This window comes from Denticeps clupeoides, chromosome 4, assembly GCF_900700375.1.
Source record: "Denticeps clupeoides chromosome 4, fDenClu1.1, whole genome shotgun sequence".
Classification (NCBI taxonomy): domain Eukaryota; kingdom Metazoa; phylum Chordata; class Actinopteri; order Clupeiformes; family Denticipitidae; genus Denticeps; species Denticeps clupeoides.
This window is the reverse complement of record NC_041710.1, coordinates 21,387,230-21,410,902: the sequence shown is the minus strand read 5'-3', so window position 1 is coordinate 21,410,902 and position 23,673 is coordinate 21,387,230. Positions and strand designations below refer to the sequence as shown.

At 43.8% G+C, this 23,673-nt stretch overlaps 1 protein-coding gene across 21 annotated transcripts in view; it reads right to left on the bottom strand.

Moving 5' to 3' along the window:
* Positions 1-12,558: 12,558 nt before the first annotated feature.
* Positions 12,559-23,673, bottom strand: part of tenm3 (teneurin transmembrane protein 3) — a 255,412-nt gene continuing 244,297 nt past the window's right edge. For all 21 annotated transcript variants that reach the window (XM_028977050.1, XM_028977052.1, XM_028977053.1 and 18 more), the window contains 7 exons: positions 21,671-22,545; positions 20,229-20,404; positions 19,898-20,133; positions 18,139-18,435; positions 14,961-16,572; positions 14,729-14,859; positions 12,559-14,194 (listed from right to left, as the gene is read on the bottom strand). In XM_028977050.1, coding sequence (XP_028832883.1) covers positions 13,439-14,194; positions 14,729-14,859; positions 14,961-16,572; positions 18,139-18,435; positions 19,898-20,133; positions 20,229-20,404; positions 21,671-22,545 — 4,083 coding nt within the window. In that variant the 3' untranslated portion in view covers positions 12,559-13,438. The remainder of the gene's footprint in view (positions 14,195-14,728; positions 14,860-14,960; positions 16,573-18,138; positions 18,436-19,897; positions 20,134-20,228; positions 20,405-21,670; positions 22,546-23,673) is intronic.

Below are 23,673 nucleotides of genomic sequence, written 5' to 3'. Positions count from 1 at the left end.
CATAGCAGGAGAGCAAGCAGCTAAAGATCACCTCCGAGCCCCGGAGCCTCGCCCCATCCATGAGATCAATGCTAATAGCTCCCAGTCTCTCTGTCCATTTCCCTCCATGGCTCTCTCTCTCAATCTCTGTGAAAAACAAACATATACAGGGGAGTTGACACTTCATGAGACACTTTATGCAAGTGGTCCACGTATCGATTCATTTCATGGTTTCGCCTCTGGGCTGGTGCCGCACAAGGGAAATAACAGACACAGCACACATTAATAGAAATGGGTGCTGTGGGCTGCGCCTGGCTGTCCTGTAGGGCTGCGATGCAGCTTGTTTCTGCATAGTGTGCTTCTGTAAATAGATAAAGGTAGATTCAAAATATTCAAAATATTCTCCTAACATCATTTGTCTTTTTTTTTGCATGAAAAAGCCCAGTTTTTGTTTGATGTGGTTTACTTTTCTATTGAGTCGACAGTGACTGACAATTTGTGAGAATCATTTGTGGCAGACCAACGGGGCGTAAAAGAAAGGCCTTATTTTATGGTAGGTGAAAATAATGAAGTGAAACAACCATTGAACCCAGAATGTTTCTCTCTTTTGACATGCTTGAAAAGCATGCAAAAAACAACAAAAGATTTTTTTTGAAATCTTACTTTAAATGGTTGCAGAGGTGGAATTATTAAGGTCACAAACATAAAAAGTAAATTGTTAACAATGCTTGTTCATCGGCGCTGCTATACACACAGCAATATAAGGCAGAGATTGCCTGCCCGGCCTCTCAGGCACAGATATGAAAGAGTCGAAGCAAAAACCAGGGGCTACGGGCTATAAAAAAAAAAAAAAGTAAAGCATAAGCAGATTTCAAAGCCATCTGTGTGGGCAGAGCTAACAGCCAGAATAACGATCAATGCACGTTTCATAAAAGGAAACAAAAGGAAAGAATAAAGTGTCTTGAGTTCTTTTTGTTTTTTTTCATTATGTGGACGTAACAATTTACAGAAGACCAATGATGGAGTCAAGGTCTTTAAATGACTGAACTGTGATTAAAATGGACCTGGGCCGGGTGGTGCACAGAGCGCTCACCTCCATCACTCCGCAAGAACAACTGACCACAGGAAACGCACAGCAGTGAATAATTTTATGCCCCATTAGATTTTGAGCACATGACCATTCCTCTCTCCCCCCCTACACTCAACGTCTGCACACTCGGCTGCCACGGCAACTAAACATTCCATAATCCTCACAGCTGCTGCTAACTCATTATGGTCTGGGCGACGTGTCGGTCCCAGGTGCGAACGGGGAGACGCATCACTGATTGCGCCTGGTGACCGGCTGCTAACAACGTACACCTAAAAAACCGCACAGGGCCTGATTGATTGTTGCTCCGTCCCGGTGCAATTTATCTCCATCCATCACGGTCGGGGTCTCGACGATTCAGCAGGTGCAATTTGAACGGGTGAATTGGAACATTGTTCATACTGCTTTAAACCAAAAAACAAAAAAAAGTCCTTTGTTGAAATTCAGCAATTTAGATAAAATGAAATTAAATCGACTTGGCCCAGCTCTAAATTATGACTGTTTACATTATGTATTCATAAAAAAATTGCAATATTTACACATCAATGCCCTCTATTCTACTTGTAGACTTGTCTAGGGAATTATGGCACATTGATGCTCGCCAGAGCGCCTTCATTAAAAATCTTAAGGAGTTTTTCGTTGCACTTTTCTTGCAACATCTCGAGTCGTACCAGGGACTCTCTCCTAAAGAAAGCTGACGGAGATGGACTGAGTCAGCACTTCCTGTGCCCATCGCTGCGGGCGACTCATTCATCACCGCTAGCCAGATGCAAAAATCAGCCCTACAGAATATTTGTAGGAGCCGCAGGAAGTGGATGATTTCATGATGCTGCGTGGGAAGGGTCAATATATCTGACTGTGTGTTCAAAGGGATGTTAAACAAATGGTGACCAGCATCCTAAACATATTCAATATAACATTTTCTAGAGCAAATTATTAAAGTAGTAATGTGATGCTAGGGTGAAGGTTTAAGGCTTTCAAGCTCATTCATTTACATTTGCGGAATTTAGCTCCCTTATCCAGAGCAACGTGTAATCAGTAGTAACAGGGACAGTCCTTTTGGAGCAAGTCACGGTTAAGTGTCCTGCTCAGTGTCACAGTGGAGTTTAAACCTGTGACTTTGTGGTCTTCTGGTTCACAGGATCAGATTACAAGTTGGGTACTATTGTGACACCAACGACAAATATCCCCTTCCTAATAGAAGGAGCTAATTTGAGGCCACAATTATTCGGTTTCAATAAACCAAGCACCAAATCGTATTAGAAAAAAAAAAAAAAAGATGTGCCAATACTGTTTCAAAGTGCTCACATCTCATGGCTAATGGTGATCCGTGCTCTTGCAAACATCATCAAGCTTAGCACGCCTGAGCCTCGAAAGACAACATTTTAATCCCGGGTGTCAGAGACGAGAGGTCTCCCTGAATGAAAGTGCCATTGACTCTGGTTACGTGCCAGCTCCCAGGAGATGAAAGCCACAAAGTCGTTAGGGTTGGATCCTAATAATTGGCTCGAGCAGGAAAGAGGCAACAGCTTTCCTCTCATCATCGACTCATTGGAACATTTAAAAAAGAAAATGAAACAAATCTAGAGAGAGACGCAACATGGACAAGTTAAACACGCCCATCCCTTAATGGAACAGGATGCCCAAAACTAAGCAAAGCCCACGGTACAGAATAAATAAAGGCAAATGTCAATGAAAATTGAATTTATCAGTTCTTTGGTCAGCTGTGTGCATCACCAACATTCATTCAATTTCATTTAGCGTCCTCAAACCCACTGTGCTACCTAAAGTAAACTGAGGCTCGACCAAAAAAAATACATTTGTATTACAAATTAGGTTGAGGCCATTATAATGTATTACGAGAGCAACTAGAAACAGGTGCTGAAATGATAGGTAAGGGCAGGACCTTAAATTTTCAATCTGCATGATCTAATTAGCAAACGCCTCCAGGGCTGAGGCTGGGCAAAGATCCCGATGATCTCAGTGTCGTGGGTACGGTTATTTATCCAGGACAAAGCATATAGATTTACATTTAGATTCACTTTTATTTGTCATATGTAAGTTAACATTACATTACAATGAAATTTATATGATGAGAAAACGTGACTTTGTTTATTTCCAATAATTTTTTAAAAAAACCTACCAAGTTAAACTGCGTAATTACAAGAAGAAAGGCAGTCATATTTTCTAGAGCAATATAAACCTACAAGAGAAAGGTGAGGGATATGAATGATAGAAATGTAATTGGGGTGGCACAGTCAGTATTTAACCGTGTGCAGGTACAGTTTGTGTGTGAATTGTGCACTGTGGGTGTTCATGTGTGGCTGTTTTCGAATGGAATGGCCTGATGATAAAATGCGTCCTGTAGACGGAGCAGCCAGACTCCCGCATCATCTGCCAGGCGGTAAGCAGGAGAACAGCTGGCAGGGTGCTGGATGGCTGTGATCCTTTACGATCCTGCTTGTGTTCTGCAGGCAGCAGCGATGGAGGCCCATGTCTTCAGTGGCAGGGAGACTCTTGTCCGTGATGTGCTCTGTTGCCTTCACCGCTCTCTGTAGTGATTTATGGCTGTTGGCAGAGACTGGAACGCAGACCCTCGACCACACACACCTGTTAAGGTTTGAGGTGACGTTGGCATTCATGCCAGACTCCCTCAGCTTCCTCAGGAAGTCGAGCCGCTGGCGAGCTTTCTTGTCCACGGTGTCTGAGATCCTCGGTGACGTTTACACCGAGGAATTTGCTGAAGCTGCTGGCTCTGTCAACTTTGACACCACTGGTGTTCTCCGCCTTGCTGTTTCGGACAGTCCACAATCATCTGCTTTGTTTTGCTGACTTGGAAAGATGCGTTGTTATCCAGGTACCAGTTACTCAGTGCTATCACGTGCTCTTTGTAGAACGTCTCGTCGTGATCAGGCCGTATGGGTTGGTTGTATTGTACAAGCGGGGGCTAAGCACACATCCCTGCTGTGCTCGTGTGTTTAAAATGAGTGATGAAGATGTGTGTTTGCCGAATAGAGATGATCTAGAGATTTCTGACCCTTTCATAAGTAATTAAAATTCTTACAGTGATAGTCATTCCTGTTACATTAGCAACCAAAATTGAGGAATTATTAAATCCCTCCATTTCATACTTCATTATTATTTAGACTGAAGCCCCTCATGCAAGGGAACTAATCCAACAAACCCCTGATCCAAAAAACTCCCAGGTATGCTGTTCATTAAATCGGTTCTTCTTTTTAAATCCGTACTTGGATTCGCACTGTCAGTTTTGATCCTACACATTTATAATATGAAAGGCTGATGACACATATTGCCCAAGTCTCCCGTTGCTACAGCGGATCAACCAGTCTGCACAATCAATTTAGCAAAAGTTTCACACTGGATGACCTTCCTGACGCACCCCTCGCCATTTACCCAGCTTGAGACCAACACCAAGAAACCTACAGACACGTGTGTCCCCAGCTGCTGGGTTAAAGAACCTATGTAAGTCATGTCTGCCAAATGGTGTGAAAATGTAATTGTAAAGAGTTACATCTAAAAATAAGGATGGGACCATGTGAACAATGACAGGATCTGCGGACTGCCTGGGTTTAATTACAGGCACACTGTTCTTGCTTGGCTAATTGGGCTGGTCTTCTGTACAGGTTTACTTGAGGATCTGATTAGGTGGTAGTAGCCTAGTATGTAAAAAAGTCCCAGGTTCAAACCCCACATACTACCATTTTGTCCCTGAGAAAGACACTTAACCCTGAGTGTCTCCAGGGGGACTGTCCCTGTAACTACTGAGTCGCTCTGGATATGTAAATTATATATTAGGTATATTATGGGTAATATATGGGTAATTTTTTTCCTGGATGGACAAACACACACAAACACTTTGGAAACAGACTCCTAAAACAAATCATGAATCATTGTTGCCTGTTTGAGCAAATCTTGACTGACAGTATGTCCACTGTACCAGTGATATAGTGTAGATATGATTCATGTGAGCAAAGTGTGTTTACCTCCCTCGCTTGCTTCAGTGGAGAGATTGGAGAAATCATTGGAGAAATGCCATGTCTGCACATCACCTTTGCCCTTTGGAACAATTAATTTAAGCTAGAGGAAAGGGAATGGATCCTAGCCCAGTACTTCATCACTCGAAGTTTTTATGCCGCTGTTTAACCAGCCTTGTTAGATCACTGGCTGTGACAGTTATAGTTTGTGGCGTGACCTTCAGTGGTTTGTGGTGTGAAAATATATCTACATTGTAATTTTTTCCAGGTCGCCATCACAACACACCCGGCGTCTGGCCCATAAAAGATGTTTAATGAAAGCTTGGGTGGAACACAATGAAAAGTGTTCTCGAATGTTGCTGAGCAGACTGGCATTACCCGGAGATGGCACTGCTCTGCTGGGCAATGGTTTAAAGGACTTTCTGTGCAAACCTGCAACAGAACCTCAGCAGGCAGTTTACAGGAACCTGCATGATGTTAAAAAGTGTTAAAGTGAAGTGATTGTCACATGTGATACACAACAGCACAGCACATGGTGCACACAGTGAAATTTGTCCTCTGCATTTAACCCATCACCCTGAGTGAGTAGTGGGCAGCCATGACAGGCACCCGGGGAGCAGTGTGTGGGGACGGTGCTTTGCTCATTCTACTGAATGTAAACATTGTCAAAACGTTCTGAAAAGAAAGAGGATGAGCTGGTGCGTGGGGCTTTGTGCATATCAGGAAGATGTTGACTGTAGGATTTATTTGTTTTATTCTGTGATAATTTCCTTCCAGACGTTCTCTGCAATGCGACACTGGAGTTTCACGTCCAACTCAGTCCTACCATCTCCTTACTGTCACTTCAAACTTTTTGGAATGCTTTTAAGACTTGCCTTGTAACCTTTATAGAAAGCATTTCCCTTCTCTTGAGGAAATATTGCGGTTTGATTATCTGCTGATTTGCATATGTACAGGAGGTTGAAAGATTCTTACTGATGTCAACATTTCATGAGCCGTTTGATGTTGGATTTCAGAATATCTGAGGTGAACAGACCTGCCTCTCAGGCTGTCCACTGCCTTACTGGAGTTGGAGACCTCACACGTACGAGTCTCTAATGTTTGCCTGAAGCAAAATCCACCATAGACAACAGACATGTGTCCTGACAGCAGCTACACACACTTCACGCTTTTCCTTCTTTTAAAAGTTTCAGCGAACACAATGTTGCCTGGAAGCTTATCAAACTTGACGCACCTCTGATAAAATATGAAACAAAAAAAACATGTTTATCAGAGAACTAAGGCGCGCTGCAAGGGAATTCAGGAATTTCAGATATTTCAGCCAACTCGTAATAAATAATTTTTTCCATATCTCTCACACACACACACACACACACACACACACACACCTGCACTCCGCAGAACGCAGACATGAATGGGCCCTAAAGCAGTGATGCCCGGGTGACATTTAATCCATTACAGTACATACAATCAGTCCCTCTCACACACAGGCCTGGGCCACTTCTGAGCGGAATCACCGGAGACAGTCTGCTGCCATTATTAAAGTGTCTCCACTAATGTGACATGCTCACACAGTCACACCCATGTGATCAAAGGCGAAAAAATGACGGATGGAAATGTAACATTATGTTGTGCTTGCTAGCCGCCTTATGTTCTGCTGTTATTCAGAGGCTGTATTTTGTGATTGTGTGTGTTGATACTTGAGTGTGTGTGTGTGTGTGTGTGTGTGTGCAGGGGTGGGTCTATTGACTCACTCTCCTTGGCTTTGTTCCAGTCGCTCCCCTTGAGCAGACATAAGCAGTTGTGACTGCGTAATCATCACGCACGCTGAACCATGGGCCACCAAAGACAGTGTGTTGATGGGTGTCCTCAAGCCATGCTCCTTTAAACCCAGGGAAGGAGCCAGAAAACAAAAAGGACTTTCATCGTTTGTGCTTGCAAACCTGCCGCACAATAGCGAGGTCGTGCCCTTTAATGCATTGCTGGCCCAGAGGAGTCATGCCAGGCCTTTACTTAAAGGTTAACAATTACCCGCTGATTCATTCTTTGTGGTTTTATCCAGTTTACCTCTGGCCGTTTCCCATATGTATGTAGTGACAAGCGCACACGCTCTTTGTAAACCTGTAGAGTTAAAGGGAAAAGCCTGATCAAGGCCAAAGCAGCAAGACCTCTTAAATCCAGACAAGGGAGGCTGTGCCCTGGCCTCTTGCCCCTGAACCAGGGACTGCAACATGTGTCTTTGCTTTAGTTTTCCAAGCGGCTTATAAACGACAGAATGGATGGATGTTCTCTTACTCTGGTGGGATGGTTGAGATGTGATGTACGAGACTGAAGCTTCTGGAAAATCCATTGACAGGCAGGCTGGGTTTGTAATGAGACTCCCTGGTTGGACTATTGCATTTCATCCCAGAAGCACCTGCAACTTCCCAAGCCACAGACAGCAGTAGAAACCAGAAAAGCATTTGGACTGATTCCATTTTGCCGACATGTCTCAGAGTGTATGTGTGTGCGCGTGGCGAAGGTTTTATGAAGAGATGATGTGGATCTCTGGTGTTTTGGGGCTTATTGAAAACAAGCTCATTACCGCACTGCAGGTGAAACAGCAACGAAACAGGAGATCTCTCCAGCGGGCGCCCAGACTCCACAGATCTCTGCTGGCCAGACATGACACATACACTGTCTGTAGTACATGCACAGTATGAGAACAGACTGCAAATGGCAAACTTTTCTAATCCAAGGATAAAACTTGGAACAAAAAAGTGTCACATCACTATGTTGTAGGGCCGTATATAGTGATATGGTTGTCTGGGGTAAAAGTGGGTTTGTATGTGTATGTAATGAGTGTGTTTTGTCCCTTTTGGGTTGACTGAGGGGTAGGAGCCACCTTGGGAGGAGCCGATGCCACATCGTTACTTCGTCAACTCAGGCCAATGTAAAGAAGCCCCTGCTCTACAGACAGGGAAGTGTTTGGAGTGTGGAGGATAGTTGTGGAGAGAGTTAACAGTGTTGGAGTGTTTTGGAGAGCTTGCTGTTAGATGTTTGCTGTAGATATTCTTCCCTGGTCTAGTGTTGTGGTGGAAGGTCCTTCCTTGTGTGCTCTCTCGTTGTGTACATTCTCCCGCCTTTGTCTGTGTTAGATATAGCACTACTTGAGGGTGGTTGTGGGTTCACCTAACCATTGTAAATGAATGCACTGTTTTATGCACACCCCACTTTTCAGTTATTTATTTGTAAAAAATGTTTGGAATCGTGTATGATTTTCGTTCCACTTCTCAAGTGTACACCACTTTGTATTGGTCTTTCATGTGGAATTCCATTAAAATAGATTCATGTTTGTGGTTGTAATGTGACAAAATGTGAAAAAGTTCAAGGAGGCCATTTATCCAGAGCGACTTACAATCAGTAGTTACAGGGACAGTCCCCCCTGGAGACACTCAGGGTTAAGTGTCTTGCTCAGGGACACAATGGTAGTAAGTGGGATTTGAACCCGGGTCTTCTGGTTCATAGGCGAGTGTGTTAACCACTAGGCTACTACCACCCCAATACCCACACCCGAATACTTTTGCAACCCACTGCCCACTGCTTATATTACTGTGTATATTCATGCATTGTAAACCTTTACTCCACATTTACTGAACTATGTACTCCACTTTATCACTTATGCCTCTTATGTGATGTAATGTAATACGAATGTAATGTTGTCCAGTGCTGTAGCTTGTTGTTTGATCCTCGACTTGTATAAATCTCATGTTACATAAAAACATGGTATTCCCATGGTATTCCTTTTGATGGTATTCCCAATAAAAGTTTCAACACTCTTTTAGTTTGCTTTTGTGGTACTCCTACACCAGTTATATAATTAGTTCATATTTCATGTTAGGCAGAAGTTATAATCATTATTTAGTACGAGGTTATTATGCCCTATTTATTTTCCAAACACAACCCTATGGTCCAACTAATAGAATTTTTGAATATGAGATGCCATATTTTTTAATTGTCTTGTGATGTAATGAGTTAATGATGCACCCACTGGGGGGGCAAGTTGGCTCCAAATTACAATTAATCCAGTAAACCAACACACAGTACAATACTGGTACCAGTATCACTATAATACCAAAACAGCATTCAAGTGCAGAAACTGAATTCTATTGCCCAGCATATTTTGACATATTGACTGCAGTAATGCTGGATGACTATGGGAAGCACAGACATACTACAATGAAGAACTGTCTACCATTTCAAAATACTGCCAACTCAGCATTACTACAGTAGGGGTGAAATATGTGTAATTGAAGAAGGAATTACATCAGCATTAAATTTTTCAGATTTAAAAAGCAGGAAAAATAGTATTTTGCAGAAATATGCAGAATATTATGGGTGATTTAATTTCACTGCTGGATGACAGCAAGAGTATTTACTAAAAAGTAATAATTTTTACATAAAAAGAATAATTAAATAACTCCTTAAAATACTATGCCATTATATATTATTTCAGAATCATATCTGCTGTGAGAGAAAATATGCCGACATTACAATCGGTTATTCTCCAGTGCAATAAGTGACAGGTGCATAGAAGAAGAATTTCATTATTTCTTGACTGCAAAAATAGGTTTCCATATATTATATTTGTAATATGTTAAATGTATGTAATATGTTAGTATATGCACAATTAAGCCATACAGTAATTTGTTAATTTTAATAATGAATTATTATTGTTTTGTGGAATAATATTCTTTCCCTGTGGTGGCCTGGGGTGAGTCCCCGCCCTGCACCCAGCGTTCCAGAAGCCGAGCCTCTGCTCGGCGAGTGATGTTCTCAAAATCGCTCTTGTATAGACCTGCATATAACACACAGATTTCCAAACAGTGAATGTGCATGGATATGAGATGATGAGATGACAGGCCGTCTGTCTGGATATAAAGCAGGGCTTCATTAGCAACTTTTGTCATGGACACACACACAAAGACAATAAAGGAAACGTGGGAAGGTGCAGTTTAAGATGGCTGAGTTCAAGCCCGTATGCAGGAACTTATTTAAATTGACGAGCCCCGGCTGCAACACTTCAAACAAAGCACCCTGCTTGTCTGAATTTATATGTAAATAAAAGCAACAGCCGTGAACGCTGCATTCAGAAACCTTTACAGTATTACATTTTATTTGTATGATTGATCTCTGTGGAGCACTGACATGAAGGAAAATGGAACTGGAGTCCAAGAAATGACCTTTTCCAGATTACATTAAAATTGCAATTCATTTGCACTCTAAATATCAATGTGTATAGAAACAATATCAGAGGATGCCACCCGTAAAAAAAGGAAAACAAAAACCTGAATAAATAAAAGGATAGTTCTGCACCTTCATTAAAAACAGACTGAGGGTTTATTATACATATTCACTTTCACTCAGAATTTCTTGCACCCCTCCCCCACACATTACAAAAAAGTAGAAACATTTGAAACATCTTTACCAAATTCCCTTTCCTGAAAATAAAACAGAAAAAAAGCCTCTCCAAAAACTCCAAAAGGAAAAGAGCCCCTCATCTGTGTACAGCAAAGTGGTGACCACAGACCATAATTTCTGCAATACTGATCACCACAGAATCATGAAATATTCTGGATTCCCAGGCCCCTCCACTTTAAGGTGATGCAACGCACTGATGGAGGAGTCTGGGAAGAGGGCGGTGCAGACTTGTTCTGATTAGCACTTAAAGGTAAATAAAACGAAACAAAAGCAACAATGCGATTACACCATAGACATTATAGTGCAATATTACGGAATACGGGAATCTCCCCCTCACATAGACGCTTGTACCAGCAGGAGGGACCCACATCATGAAATGCACAATTTCCCTCTGAAGGACGACAGCCTTTTTACATTGTAGGCATGCAAATTAAAATCAATCCAAAAACAAAAAATTAAAAATGAAAAAGAAGGACCGTATTCCTCTCCCTCTCTGGCATCTTCCCTTTCACCCTGATCCCCCAAATTTCCTAAAATGCATTCCCATTTTTGCAGATTAATTACCAGGATTTTGCAACAGAAAAATCAGCGATATGATAGGATGAACTAATTGTAGTGACACAGGGCATGATTAAGGTCAGGGAGATGGTAAAGGGGGATTTATTAATTCCTCCCGTGGGGGGGATCGTCAAGGCCTGGAAGAAACCTGGCAGGGAGAGCATACTCGTAATCCACCCCATCAAAACCTACAGCTTGGCCTGGGCCCAGCCAATAAAACCACTGAATCAGACACACTGAAAGGAACAAAAATAGCACAAAACTTACTATTACTTCCTCTTTTTAAAAATCCAGTCAAACTGTTCAAACTTCACTAGAAAAATAGGCTTGGCAAAAAAATATAAATGGCATAAATAAAAAAAAAAAAAAGCCCAAAAAATAAAAATAATATTTTCTCATTCGTTAGTCCGTACATGTTTTTAATGATACAATCATAAAATGTGTTTACAAAAGCAACATGTCTCAAGCCAGGCCATAAAGAGTCGTGAAAATTGTGAGGGATGAAGTTTTGTCAGGTTTAATTCCTGAGCTTTCAGAATGGTGCTACCTATTCAGGAAAATACCACACATTAACAACAACAAAAAAATGGCGTATCTCTCTCTTTCTTTCAAATGTACCCTTCCTTCAGATTCTGAGGTGGAAAAAGAGAGAAGCCAGCATTCAGAGAGATGAAACAAGTGCAAAGTTTAGAATGCTGAATAGTGGGAACAGTTCTTTTTCCTTGTGATGTCCAATTGCCTGACAACCGCTTCACATTACACTCAGTAGATATTCAGGTTATGTCAAAAGAATTTGGTTCAATGCAGCCTCGTCCTACCATTAGTGGTTTCAGTGGTATTATAGGGAAATGCCATCTCAGGATGTCCGGGTCCGTTGTTGTGTGTATAGTGATTAGGCTTTGGGGGGCTTGTTTTGGCCACATTATGAGATATTTTGTGTGAATGTGTTAAGTGGTCCCACTGATGGAACATTAAACCTCTCATTTGGTAGTTTTCAGTGAATCCCACTTTAACAAATCTGCTGCTTTACTATGAACTATGAAGCCCAGCACATGAGCACTTGCAGTAACAAAAAAGCATAGTTGACAATGGAAAACCAGGCAAAAAAAAAAAAACACTGTTGACTGATTGCATGTTCTAGACACAAGGCATTAAAGATATAAAGCCAACAGTGTTTTTGTATTTTTTTTCATAGAGCTGGTTAGCAGTATCTATCACAGACAGTTTCCTAGAGAGGCAGATACCAGTAATTGACAGATTCACTAAGTGTCATTGTGATTCAGTAAATGGAAAAACCAAGAGAGAACAGGAACACCCCCACCCACCCCCCCTCCAAAAAAACCCCAAAAACTTCAATGACCTGTTTGAATGCAGAAATGAATAAGTACAGTTTGATATCTATCTCAGATAGCATTACCATAAATTCTAGCAGGATAAAATATTTAAAGTATAAACAGTAATGCATGACAAGAAGATATCTCTATTTTTAAGATTTTATTATTTTTCATGTAGAAACACTGTACATAAATTACTTTCTCTGAGACTAATATTGATGTACGGATAAGTGGAATTATTATTTTTTATGTCTTTAAAAAACCCAAAAAACTTGTTAAAGATAACTCACATCTTCATTAAAAGGTTGGTCAGATATAATTTTTTTTTTGTTGTTTTTCCTCTCTATATCCCAGATTCTTGTTTTGTGTCCATAGAACCCATTATGTACTCTGCGTTATACCAAGCCCCCCACTCCTCAAGTGCAAGACGTTTGAATAGACCACTGTAATGAGTGTCCGTCCAGCAGGGGACAGAGAGCAGAGAACTGTAGGCAATTGGTATGGGGGAGAGGGGGGTTATAGCCAAGGCCCTCCATGTCAAAGGAGTGCAGTGGTACGCGCATGTAAACACATTTTTTTCTTCCTTTTCTTACATTTTTCTCGAACCAGTTCAACCTTTAAGGTCATTTGTAAAAAAAAGAAGAAAGAAAAAAAAGAAAAACATTTTTTTCAACTTTTACAAATGTTTCCAGAGTCTGGATTAGTTCTCTTACAGAGAAGTCCCACAGTCTGTTCCCCTTTGCAACGTGGGCAGATATGACGGGTTCTGGCCTTTGTGCTCCAGGCCTAGGAGTAACATAGATTTTTTTTAGTCTTTCTTGATATAGTAACTGTGTTAAGTTGCCACGACTCTACACAGTTTGCCGCCTCGAGCCTGCATGGCAGTCTTTAGTGGTCGAGAGGCTTTGAGTGTGTGTATATGCCTGTAGGTGTGTCTGCACGTGTGTGGGAAATAGCAGGGTTAGGCAAAGGTCAACAGTCTCTTTGGCGGGCTGGAGGCAAGTGGGACTGGGCGGGGCAGTCTGTTACCTCTTCCCGATCTCACTCTGGCGCAGGAACTGGATGTTGTTTGCACTGTCGGCCAGCTCGGGGTACTGCTCCACTGACAACACGTAGTACCCGTCGTAGCCCAGCACCTTCCCGCTGCTCAGAAGCTGCCGCTTCTCGCCCTCTGTCCACAGCCGGACGCCCTCTTCCCCGTCCCTCACTCGCTGCTGCTCTCGCGCCCACGCGCTGGACAGCGCCCTCTGCCGCGCCTGCTCCAGAATACGCGCCTTCTCCTCGTCCAGCGTCATGCCGTAGCGGACGTGCAGCGCCAGGGCGCCGTACTGCAGCTCCACGTCAGCGAAGCGCCGCGTCCGGCCATTCACCACAGTGGTGGACTGTGAGACTGTCACGTTTACGCCGTTCTCGAGTGACTTGCGGCCGCTGGTCAGCCGCAGGGCTCCCAAGTCGTTCTCAGGGAGGGTTGTCTTAATAAAGTAGTGCGTGTCACGACCCTCGATCGTGAAGTGAAGGTCCTCCAGGTAGTAGGCGTGGTTGAGAATGGCCGCCACCTTGATGCAGTCTTCGTTGGCGATGTTGAGGACGTTGGTAATCACCCGGCCCTGGCTGATTGCTAGCATGACACCCTTGCCGATTAGGGATCTGACGGTGGCGAACCACAGCCACGGCTTCTCTCGGTTGGGCTTCCGACGGCTCAGCTGAATCTCTGGCATCCTCTCGAACGACAGGAAGGCCTTGGCCTGGTGTGTCACAGCTTGCTGAACCCCAGAAATAGACTGTGGGGAGACACAGAACAGATCTTAAAATCACCTACTAATGAGCTACTGTTTCAGAGTGCAAGACGTGAGTCAATGATTCCTTTTTCATTTTGTTAACAGTAAACTTAAGGATGAGAACGAAACTTCACAGAAACTGCAAAACAAAGTAATTATCTCACCAAGCAAAACCCGCAGCAAGAAGCTAAAGGACGTTTAGAATCCAGTGGAAATTTTTGGTGTTAAGAGTAAAAATAAAGTGTTGGGCTTCGGGTACAGCTTGTTAATGCAGAGAGGCGACATCATGCTTGCGCAATTAAGAAAAGAAGGCACTCATTTGCACTTCAGATGTTTGTGGGTAACGACCTTTTTCAGTAAAACTGGTAACGAGTCAGCTCAAGAATAATTGGCCTCTTCTCTGCATGCTGAACTGTGGACCACCCGGACCTTGTTTACCACTTTTCTCTGTGAGCGTTCGGATGCAGGGCTGTGTGAGCGCTACTAGCAGCGGATTTGAGCGAGAAGTTTAAAGAAAAGTGGGGATGGAGGACGTACCGGTAAATCATCCCACAACTGGCTCTTTCTCATTTCCAGTGAGGGCTGGGTCAAGTCGAATTTGGGAATAGGGAATCCAGGTATGGCATTATGGAGGTGGAAGCCAAATGTGACCAGCCAAATGTTTACATCTGTTAAAAAAATAGAGTATATCAATTAACAAATCTATTAATCTTTAATATTTCCCATATATAATTGGAAATCAAAATTTCTGTCGGTTCATATTACTCACCTGTTACATACTCCTTGACTTCATGAATCTTACTGATGGGATTGTTGTTACGGAACATGTATAGGTTGAAAGGGGCGGGGTCTTTGCCCACCCTCGTCCAGGTGCCAATGTCCGGTGTGGTCCAGCGTCCTGCAGGGATGTCGTAGTCACGCTCGCCAAAGTGTAGCAGCCGGGTTAGGGGGTCATACAGGCCTCCGTGGAAGCCAATGACCAGCTGGAAGTCAGGGTTGGAGTCGAAGTAGATCTCCCCGTAAGCTGTGTACTGAATCTGTTTGAGTAGGAGCCCGTTACTACTGAAGACGGCCAGAGGGGTGCCAGTGTTATCGCAAGCAATGTAGAACTCTTCACCGCTGCTAATCTCCATGGCAAAAAGGTGTCCCTGTAAGTCATAGTAGAGTGAGGTGATCTCTGAGCTCGAGTGGTTGTAGACATGTGTGATGCGGGTCGGGTAGTTGAGGTCTGCGTAGAAGAACTGCAGGTGCTGACCCAGACTGTTTCGTGAGGCCAACCTTCGTCCCAAGCCATCATATCGATACTGAATGGTCCAGCCACTGGCCTTGCTGTGGACTCGCACCAGAAGACCTTTGGAATTGTACTCAAAGATCTCTGTACCCCTTTGACGCAAAAATCCATCCTCATCCATTCGATATTGTACATCACCAAGGCGGGTGATCCGATCTCGCAGGTCATAGCGCAGCGGCGTGAGTCGTGCACTGTTTCCGGGGTTGAGAAGGTGCAGGTTTCCGTTTAGGTCATAGTTGTAACGCCACATCATCTTTTCGTTAAGGTAAACTGTCTGTAGCTGCCCATCCACATCGTACTCATAGCCGTATTTCGTAGTATTTGCAAACGGACCGATTTTGATTTCTCTCTTGGTTACACGACCCATGTTATCATACTGAATAGTGATCCAGTACATGAGTGAGCGGAAGATCTCATACTGGATCTCTTTTATTCTTCCATGGATGTCAAAGTGTTTTGTGTAAGTCATGACAGCTGTGGAGATGATCTGGTTAATGTCATAGTAAATAACTCCAAACTTGCCAAACTGCTCCACTTTCCCCGAAATGTCATCAAACTGGTAAAGGTCTATGGGCAGTGGCGTTTCATTGATGACTCCTTGCATGCTGGTGACCCGGAAGCTGTTGTCGTAGGTGTAGTCAAAGCGAGCGTTCACCATGCCATCCTCGCTGAAACGGAAGATCTGCCGATCCACCAATGGCCCAATTTGCCGGTAGCGAATTGAACATATAAAGCCTTCGCTCTGGAGGTTCACCGTTTTCAGCACCCCTGCTGTCTCGTCGTAGGTAAAGCTAACGCGCGTGCTGTCGTACAGGATCTCTGAGAGCTTGTTCTGCCTGCGATACTTGTACAGCACACGTCTACCCGTGCCAAGGTGAGCTACGCGTAGGAGCTGGCCGTCTTCACTGTAGTCCACGGTGACCGAGGCATTGCTCTCAGGTGGGTGGTAGATGTTGCGGTAGTAGCCCACTGAGCGGATGGTCTGCATGGTGTGCCGTGCTACACTGGGCATTGTGATTGCAGACAGCCTGTCCTGCACATCATAGTCAAAGATATACTGACGCTGGCTGTGCAACAGCAGCACCATGGACTGAGAAAGAAAGAGGAAAAAAAAGGAACAATTAATTAATCCAAGACTTTTAAAATGCAAATGGGTGGTAAAAGCAGGTATTAACATTCCATTTGGGACACAATTTTCTACTCTTAATTGAGTTCTCCTTGACCCTGGCGTGTCTAAATGCAGACCCGTTTAATGCACTCAGATGCATAATTCTGAACAGTGCTACAATCATTGGCTCTGGACTCATGCAGTGCCTGTACTTATCTCATAAGCTAAGCTCCACTGAAAGTCACAATCACTTAGGCAAACAACAGGTAATTACCCACTTTGCATATCACCTACAGGAAGGGGGAGTTATGATGGAAGTAAAAAAAAAGGGAAGAAAAAGATGGAAAAATAGGGAAACAGGTGACTAAAGTGTCTGTACTTAATTGGATGAGAAAGACGTGTATGTCTGTGTGTTCATTCCTTTTTTATTCCCTTTCTAGTAAAAGATAGTATGTGTGTATGTTAGGGCTATCCTTCAAATCCTTCATTGTCCATCTTTATCTTTATTATAGGATGCAAGAATTAATTTAGGATACTGTCATAGGTCAGACCCCACATAGGAAGTAAACAAAATGCAGCAGTAATTAATTAACACATTAATTTTGACAGTCCTAGTATACGGAAATTAAGTACATTTACATTTATATTAGTATAAGAATAATAAAGCAATATCTTATTTTTCACAATACACATCTGTTCTAGCACCCATGGGATTGCAGGAGCAATATGAATAATTTTTACATATACATGTGCAAATGGAAGCGTTCCTAACGTGTGTATTTGAATATTCTTCACTCTTTCATCCATATCTGGAGAGGCCCTGGTAAGGTGGGTGGCATGTGTTTCAGTGTTGATGCCCCTCTCTTTCGTCATGCTACCTGGCTGCATGTCCGCACTACCAAGAAGGGGACCCAATACATATTTAATTCATGCAGATATACAGATTTTCAATGTGGTGCTGTTGGAGATTAAACCCTGAAACAATTATAGTACCAGCCTGATTTATTTCTCAATCATGGAAGGCTTCCCTGCTTATATCACTTGGTCTTAGCAGAACTGTAAAGGCCAACACTGTTTCCATCATGAGTTTCATTTTTGTAGCCATAACTCTGGCTTTAGTAGCCACCTCCACAAATACCACACTCATGAAGACACACTCCCATAGCCTATAGATTCTCTCCCCCATGCTTGCACTGCCATATCCCGTAATTCCTTGCAGCTTTCTGACACTAACTGCTTTCAGAGGGGCTCTCATTTATTTGCAATATTTCTTTAAAAAGGAACTCGTTTTTTTTGACTGACATTAATAACAGAATCAGTCTCAGCATCTCTACAGATTGTGTTTCAAGGAAGTTATCCCTACTGACCCTCCTGAGCTTCCCGCAAATCAGCTCACTGCTGAGTTTACTGGGACATATGGTCCTTTTTTTTTTTTTTTTTACATCTATTTCCAAATATTCCATTACTGACATTCCACAAAGGTGTGGATCACACCAAGCTGTATTCCTTATGTGATTCTTTATGAAACTCTATCCATGAAAAACTCACTTTGTCTAGGTAGGTGTAGCTCCAGGTCTTTCCATCAGCGAAGGCACGTGAAACGATGCGGCCCTGGCTGTCATACTCCACACGTTCAATCGTTGGACCTCGCTGGAGGCAGGTCACCTGGCCTGTACTGGAGTAGGTCAAATTGACGGACATCAGCTTACTGCTGGGGACCCACAGTGTCGGGTGTCCTGAGGCATCATACACAATCTTCAGAAGGAACTTGCGGTGGTCATCATAGATCTTCTCTGTCCTTAATGTTCTGTCGTAATCCACTGAGAGGAGGTTTCTGCCATTTACCTAATATAGAGAATATTATGAAACATAAAGAAAAATGACTCACTATTGACTCACTCATTATCATGTTGAGAACAAAGTCAATCATAGTCACACAAAGTGTCATTAATAAAAGATGGGTGGTGATTAACTCTTGAGTGCGAGGCTTGATCCTTGAGAGCAACAGTAAAATTGTTTAAGTGATCTTTGATGTGAACAGAAAGTACCTGATTAGCTTGTTATTCTGAAGGGTGTTTCATTACACTCTCTGGCACTGGTTCAAATTCATTCTCTCTCTTTTCTCTCTCAACACTTGCTCAATATTTCCCCCTATCTCACACTTTTTGTTTCCTTTTTTAACAAGTCCCCTTTGGAATTCACTATACAGTGTATGTATGTATGAAGCCACACAATCATAAGCTGAGGAAAACAGACCCTTGATGAATCTGAAGCTGACGCTGGCCTACATAAGTCATTTATGGCTTTATTGGAATGGGTTCTCACAGGTAGTCTGCTTACATAAAAAAAAAAACAGTTTTCAATACCCCTTTCCCTTCAAATGCGGGCCGTCCTTACAGACCTTGCCACATAAAACGAGGGGACACTTGCAGGCTCCTTGGGGACCTAGTTGGGATGCTCCTGAGATTAGGAGTAATCTAACAGTGGCTGCATTAAGGAACGCGCATTCATGTTAGCGTGACTGTGGGGATAAAAATGTGTGGAGAATTAACCCTCAAGAGGGCTTCATGCAAAATTCAAATTGTACCTTTATTCCTTTCGATGCTTGAGAAACGCTAATAAAACACTTCAAATAGCCTTTTGATGTTGAAATCCAGCCAATGAAAGTTCTGCTTATTCCCTAACTACTGACAATAATAGGTGTTTAAACGTGTTTATTGAAAAATGCATAATGAAAGGCACACATCGAAGAGTTAGAGTAGTTTGAAATGGAAACAACTTCTTCTAAGTGTTGGCATTGCGTCTAAGCGTTGATATTGCTTGTGATGTCAATGTGTGAGTCGACAACCTCTATTTTGTTTTGACATAAACATCAGAGCAGCAGCAGCAGGAGCACTATTATCATACAGATGCCCAAATGCCTGACAAATCCAAGAGAGCCATCCTATTACATGTCTAATACAGAAAAAGTTGAAAAGAAAAACACATCTGAACTGTGAATTTGCTTAGCTGTCGCCTGAGAGACTGTACATTGCGTATAGAAAACAACTGTGCCTATGCTATACTTACTTACTTACTTACTTAAAATTATAATACATAAATAAATATCTTGTCGAAATTAATGCAAATCAATGCAATGCTCTGCAATTTATCTTACACCAAAGACTTAGGTATTTACTCCACACTGAACTTGTGATTGTGACCTTTGGCTGGTCTTGCCCCATTTCTGACTAACAGACCTGACCAGTCAACTGTGGTCTATATTGTTATGTAAGACAGAAGTTGTCCAGTCTCCAGTGCTCCTTACCCTCAGCTTTCTTCCAAACACGATGACCTTCCCTCGCGTCTGTTCCTTGCGGAATCGCCACTCCACTAAATTCTGCCCGCTCTCTCCAGGCAGGGTCATGTTCCTACGCGCCACCGTGGGGTTGGCTGCCCCCGCCAGGATGTGTGGCTCAGTCTGGAAGTGTGTGTCCATTCCATTAGCGTAGATCACACGCAGGGAGTTATCATAGCCCACCTGGTAACTGTTCCTCAGCTGGTCTGTAGGAGAATTTTGTGGGTGATTCACTTTGTGCTTTGAATTTGATCAAACCATGTATACACACACACATGCAGATGAGCACACGCTGTCTCACCTTGCACCAGTGTGTAGAAGGAATCTATGGAGGACAGATTTGTGGTGATGCTGACATCATCTTCTCGACCGGATGTCTCGATGTCTACCGTTAGGGCGGGCTTCATGTCACCATGGAGACTTGTGATAACTCCAGTTGGGAAGGTGACATTGGTTAGACGTCCCTCACTGTCATAGCTGTGTATGCACACACACACACACACACACACACACACATACTCACATTAGCATCTGTGCTTACCTTCCCTGCCATGTTTCCATAATGGATGAGTTAAGAAAAAGGGTGCACACAGGCCCCAGAACAGTTGTTCGGTGAGAGGCCTTGCTTAATTACAGGCACTGGGATGTAACCTGGCGCTTCAACCCCCTCTGCTCCCAAACCCCTTCACCTCTGATTGGCTGGGGGCTAACAGGGGCCTGGAAGACCATGTAATAACACACTGCACACATACATATATTAGCCTCAATGTCTGTGGTTATGTAAACACAGAGACAAATGGCCACCCTGGCCAAGGCAAAGGGGAAGGATTTCCTCTAAATCTGGAAGTTTGCAGTGCTTCAATAGCTGCTTTGTGTGGAACAGGTGAGGGCGGGTACTATAGTATAACGAATTGTCTGCACAGTAAATGGCTGTCTGGGCTTTTCTTTCTGTATCTGAATGGGAGTGGGTCAGATGTCATTTAGAATGCTAAAGGAATTGCAAGTGATGGCAGTGAGGTTGAAGCAATTGATTGTAAAATAGAAGTAGGACGAAACGCAAACTCAGTTACTTTGGGCTAATGGAAAGAATTCCATCTGAATGATGCAGTATTGAATAAGTCAGCAATACATTGGGAGATGAGGCTGTATGAAAAGTGCCCTGTGGCCTTCAGCTGTGTTTTGTGTCTGAGTGTGTGTGTGTCTCAGCTCAGGGACAGACACATCCCTCTCTTGTCACCCTGACACACACACAGTGACAGCCACACAGCACGGCTTGGCCCAAGCCGTGCCCTCACAACAACACCAGCCTGTTGGTATATGCAGTGACAGCAGGGAGGGGCCCCGCAGACAGACTGTCCCAGCGGTCTGGCACAACATGCATCTGTGTCAGAATGTGCATGTGTGTGTGTGTATGTCCATGCATGTGTTTTTTTTGTGTGTTTGTGAGACTCTGAGTGGTGTACACGATGCTGTCTATGTTTCTATGATGAAAGAGCTTTTCGGACACACAGAAGGAAGGACGGATGAAGCACTGTTTGTGATTCAGTGGCAGGTGTGGGTTTTTCCCGAGAGTGGCTTATTCTGGCCAACCTCTCTCACACCAGCCCAGGGCCAGACCCTCCAAAAAGCCCATTTGGCTCCATAAAGTCCTGCACGCAGTGACACATTATCTACAATAAAACTGTTCCATTCAAGAGAACAGCCTTTCAACAGAAGAGACAGGATGGTCATCAGAACACTCACTCGTAGAAGGTAGTCCAACCAATCTGGATGCTCTTGGTTGCCAGGAGACCACTGTTGCCATGGTAGGTGAACAGGACCAGCTCTTGGCCTTGCGCAGTGAGGGTCTTCAAGCCTCCATTGGTGCCAATTGTCAACCAAATGACCTGGTTATCAGGGGCAACGATACGGACAGGCATGCGATTGGGGTCGCGGCGAATGCGTAGTGTGTTGCCGCTGCTGTCAGTTACAGCTGTGACATCATCCTCATTGCTGTAGCTGAAATTGTACTTGTAGTCCCCTGTCACCAGGCTCATGGTGTACTGGTGTGTTCCGTTGGCGTCAAATACATACAGTTCCTGTTCAGCAGGTGATGCCACCTCGTAGAACCCAGATGAGCCAATTGGGGGGCGGTTCTTCTTAATTGCACGGATACGGATGTTTCCGAGGTCAGCAACGTAGAGCGTTCCTTCAGGGGAGACCACCAGGGATGAGGGTGAATTCAGGCGTGCGTCTTTGGCGTAGCCATCGCCTGTCTGGTAGCAGTCGCAGTTGGCGTCGTTCTTGCAGTCGCAGTCGGAGGGCGCGCCAGCCAGGTGTGAGATCTCTCCATCGGTGGACACCTGCCGGATTCGGTTGATCTTCTTCTCGTCCGTCTCGGAGATGTACAGCACACCGCTGAAGGACAGTGCGATGGCAGTGGCGCCCTCCAGCGTGGTCTGAACCGCACGTTTGCCCATGGTGTACTCGATGCCTGGCACCTGGCAGTGCATGGGCCGGCCGACCACGATGCGCACCTGCCTGTTCTCCGTAATCTGCAGCACCACGTTGTTGTCCAGCACATAGATGGAGTTGTCCATCGGGTTTATGGCTAAATCTGTGGGCCACTCCAGTCGAACCTGCAAGGAATGTGTATAGAAAAATATTTTATGCTTTCATAAGAAATTCTAATCTGACTCATTAACCTAATTATTCCCCCAACAACACACACACACACACCCACAAACACACACTGCACTTTAGTGTGACAGTGATGAAGAAGAATCCTTTACTTCCAGAGCTTAATACATTGTGTGGCTGGACTTGATTCGATTTGTCCACTGTGGGGTCATTTATTCCATGTCAGTATACATTTCCTCAATGCCTAAAGGGCCCAATGGTCTGGCTAAATGAAAAACAACACCAGCACACCAGCACCTACAAAAGCCTCAACATCGAGAACCCAGTCTGCTTTCAATTTCTAAACAAGATACTCTTAGTCCTTTACTGAAACAGAGCAAAGATATGCTTGTGTACCTTCATAGAGGGGTTGACAGCACTGACGCACACACACAGCTCTTAGATCTCTTTACATCTGCTAAGTATAAACAGAAGATGATACAGTGGCAAATATTCCTCTGACTTTCTTCTCTAAACCCTTTCTATTTTTAATTACGGTATGGAAATGTTTTGCCGTGTTGCCCTCTCTCTTACCCTTAACCCCTGCAACTCCATCAATATGCCTACGTGCTACGACGCGTCTGCCTTTGCTTTTAACTTAGCTTAAGTGGTGGGCAGTGGTGGGCAAGTAGGTAAGGAAGAGGACAGGTAACCAAAAGGTTGCGGGTTCCAATCCCAAAGCGCAAAGATGCAACTGTGGTGCCACTGAGCAAGGTACCTTCCCCACACACTGCTCCCCGGGCGCCTTTCATGGCTGCCCACTGCTCACAAGACGATAGTTAAAGTAAAGTGAAGTGATTGTCACATGTGATACACAGCAGCACAGCACACGGTGCACACAGTGAAATTTGTCCTCTGCATTTAACCCATCACCCTGAGTGAGCAGTGGGCAGCCATGACAGGCGCCCAGGGAGCAGTGTGTGGGGATGGTGCTTTGCTCAGTGGCACCTTCCTTAACCGCTAGGCCACCACTGCCCGAAGTTTAAATGCACCGTGTGCTGTGCTTGCTGTGTATCATAATGACAAAAACTCAGTTAAGAATTGCAAATTAAATGCTAATGGAGGAGAACTGGCAGGGATGGGGTGTA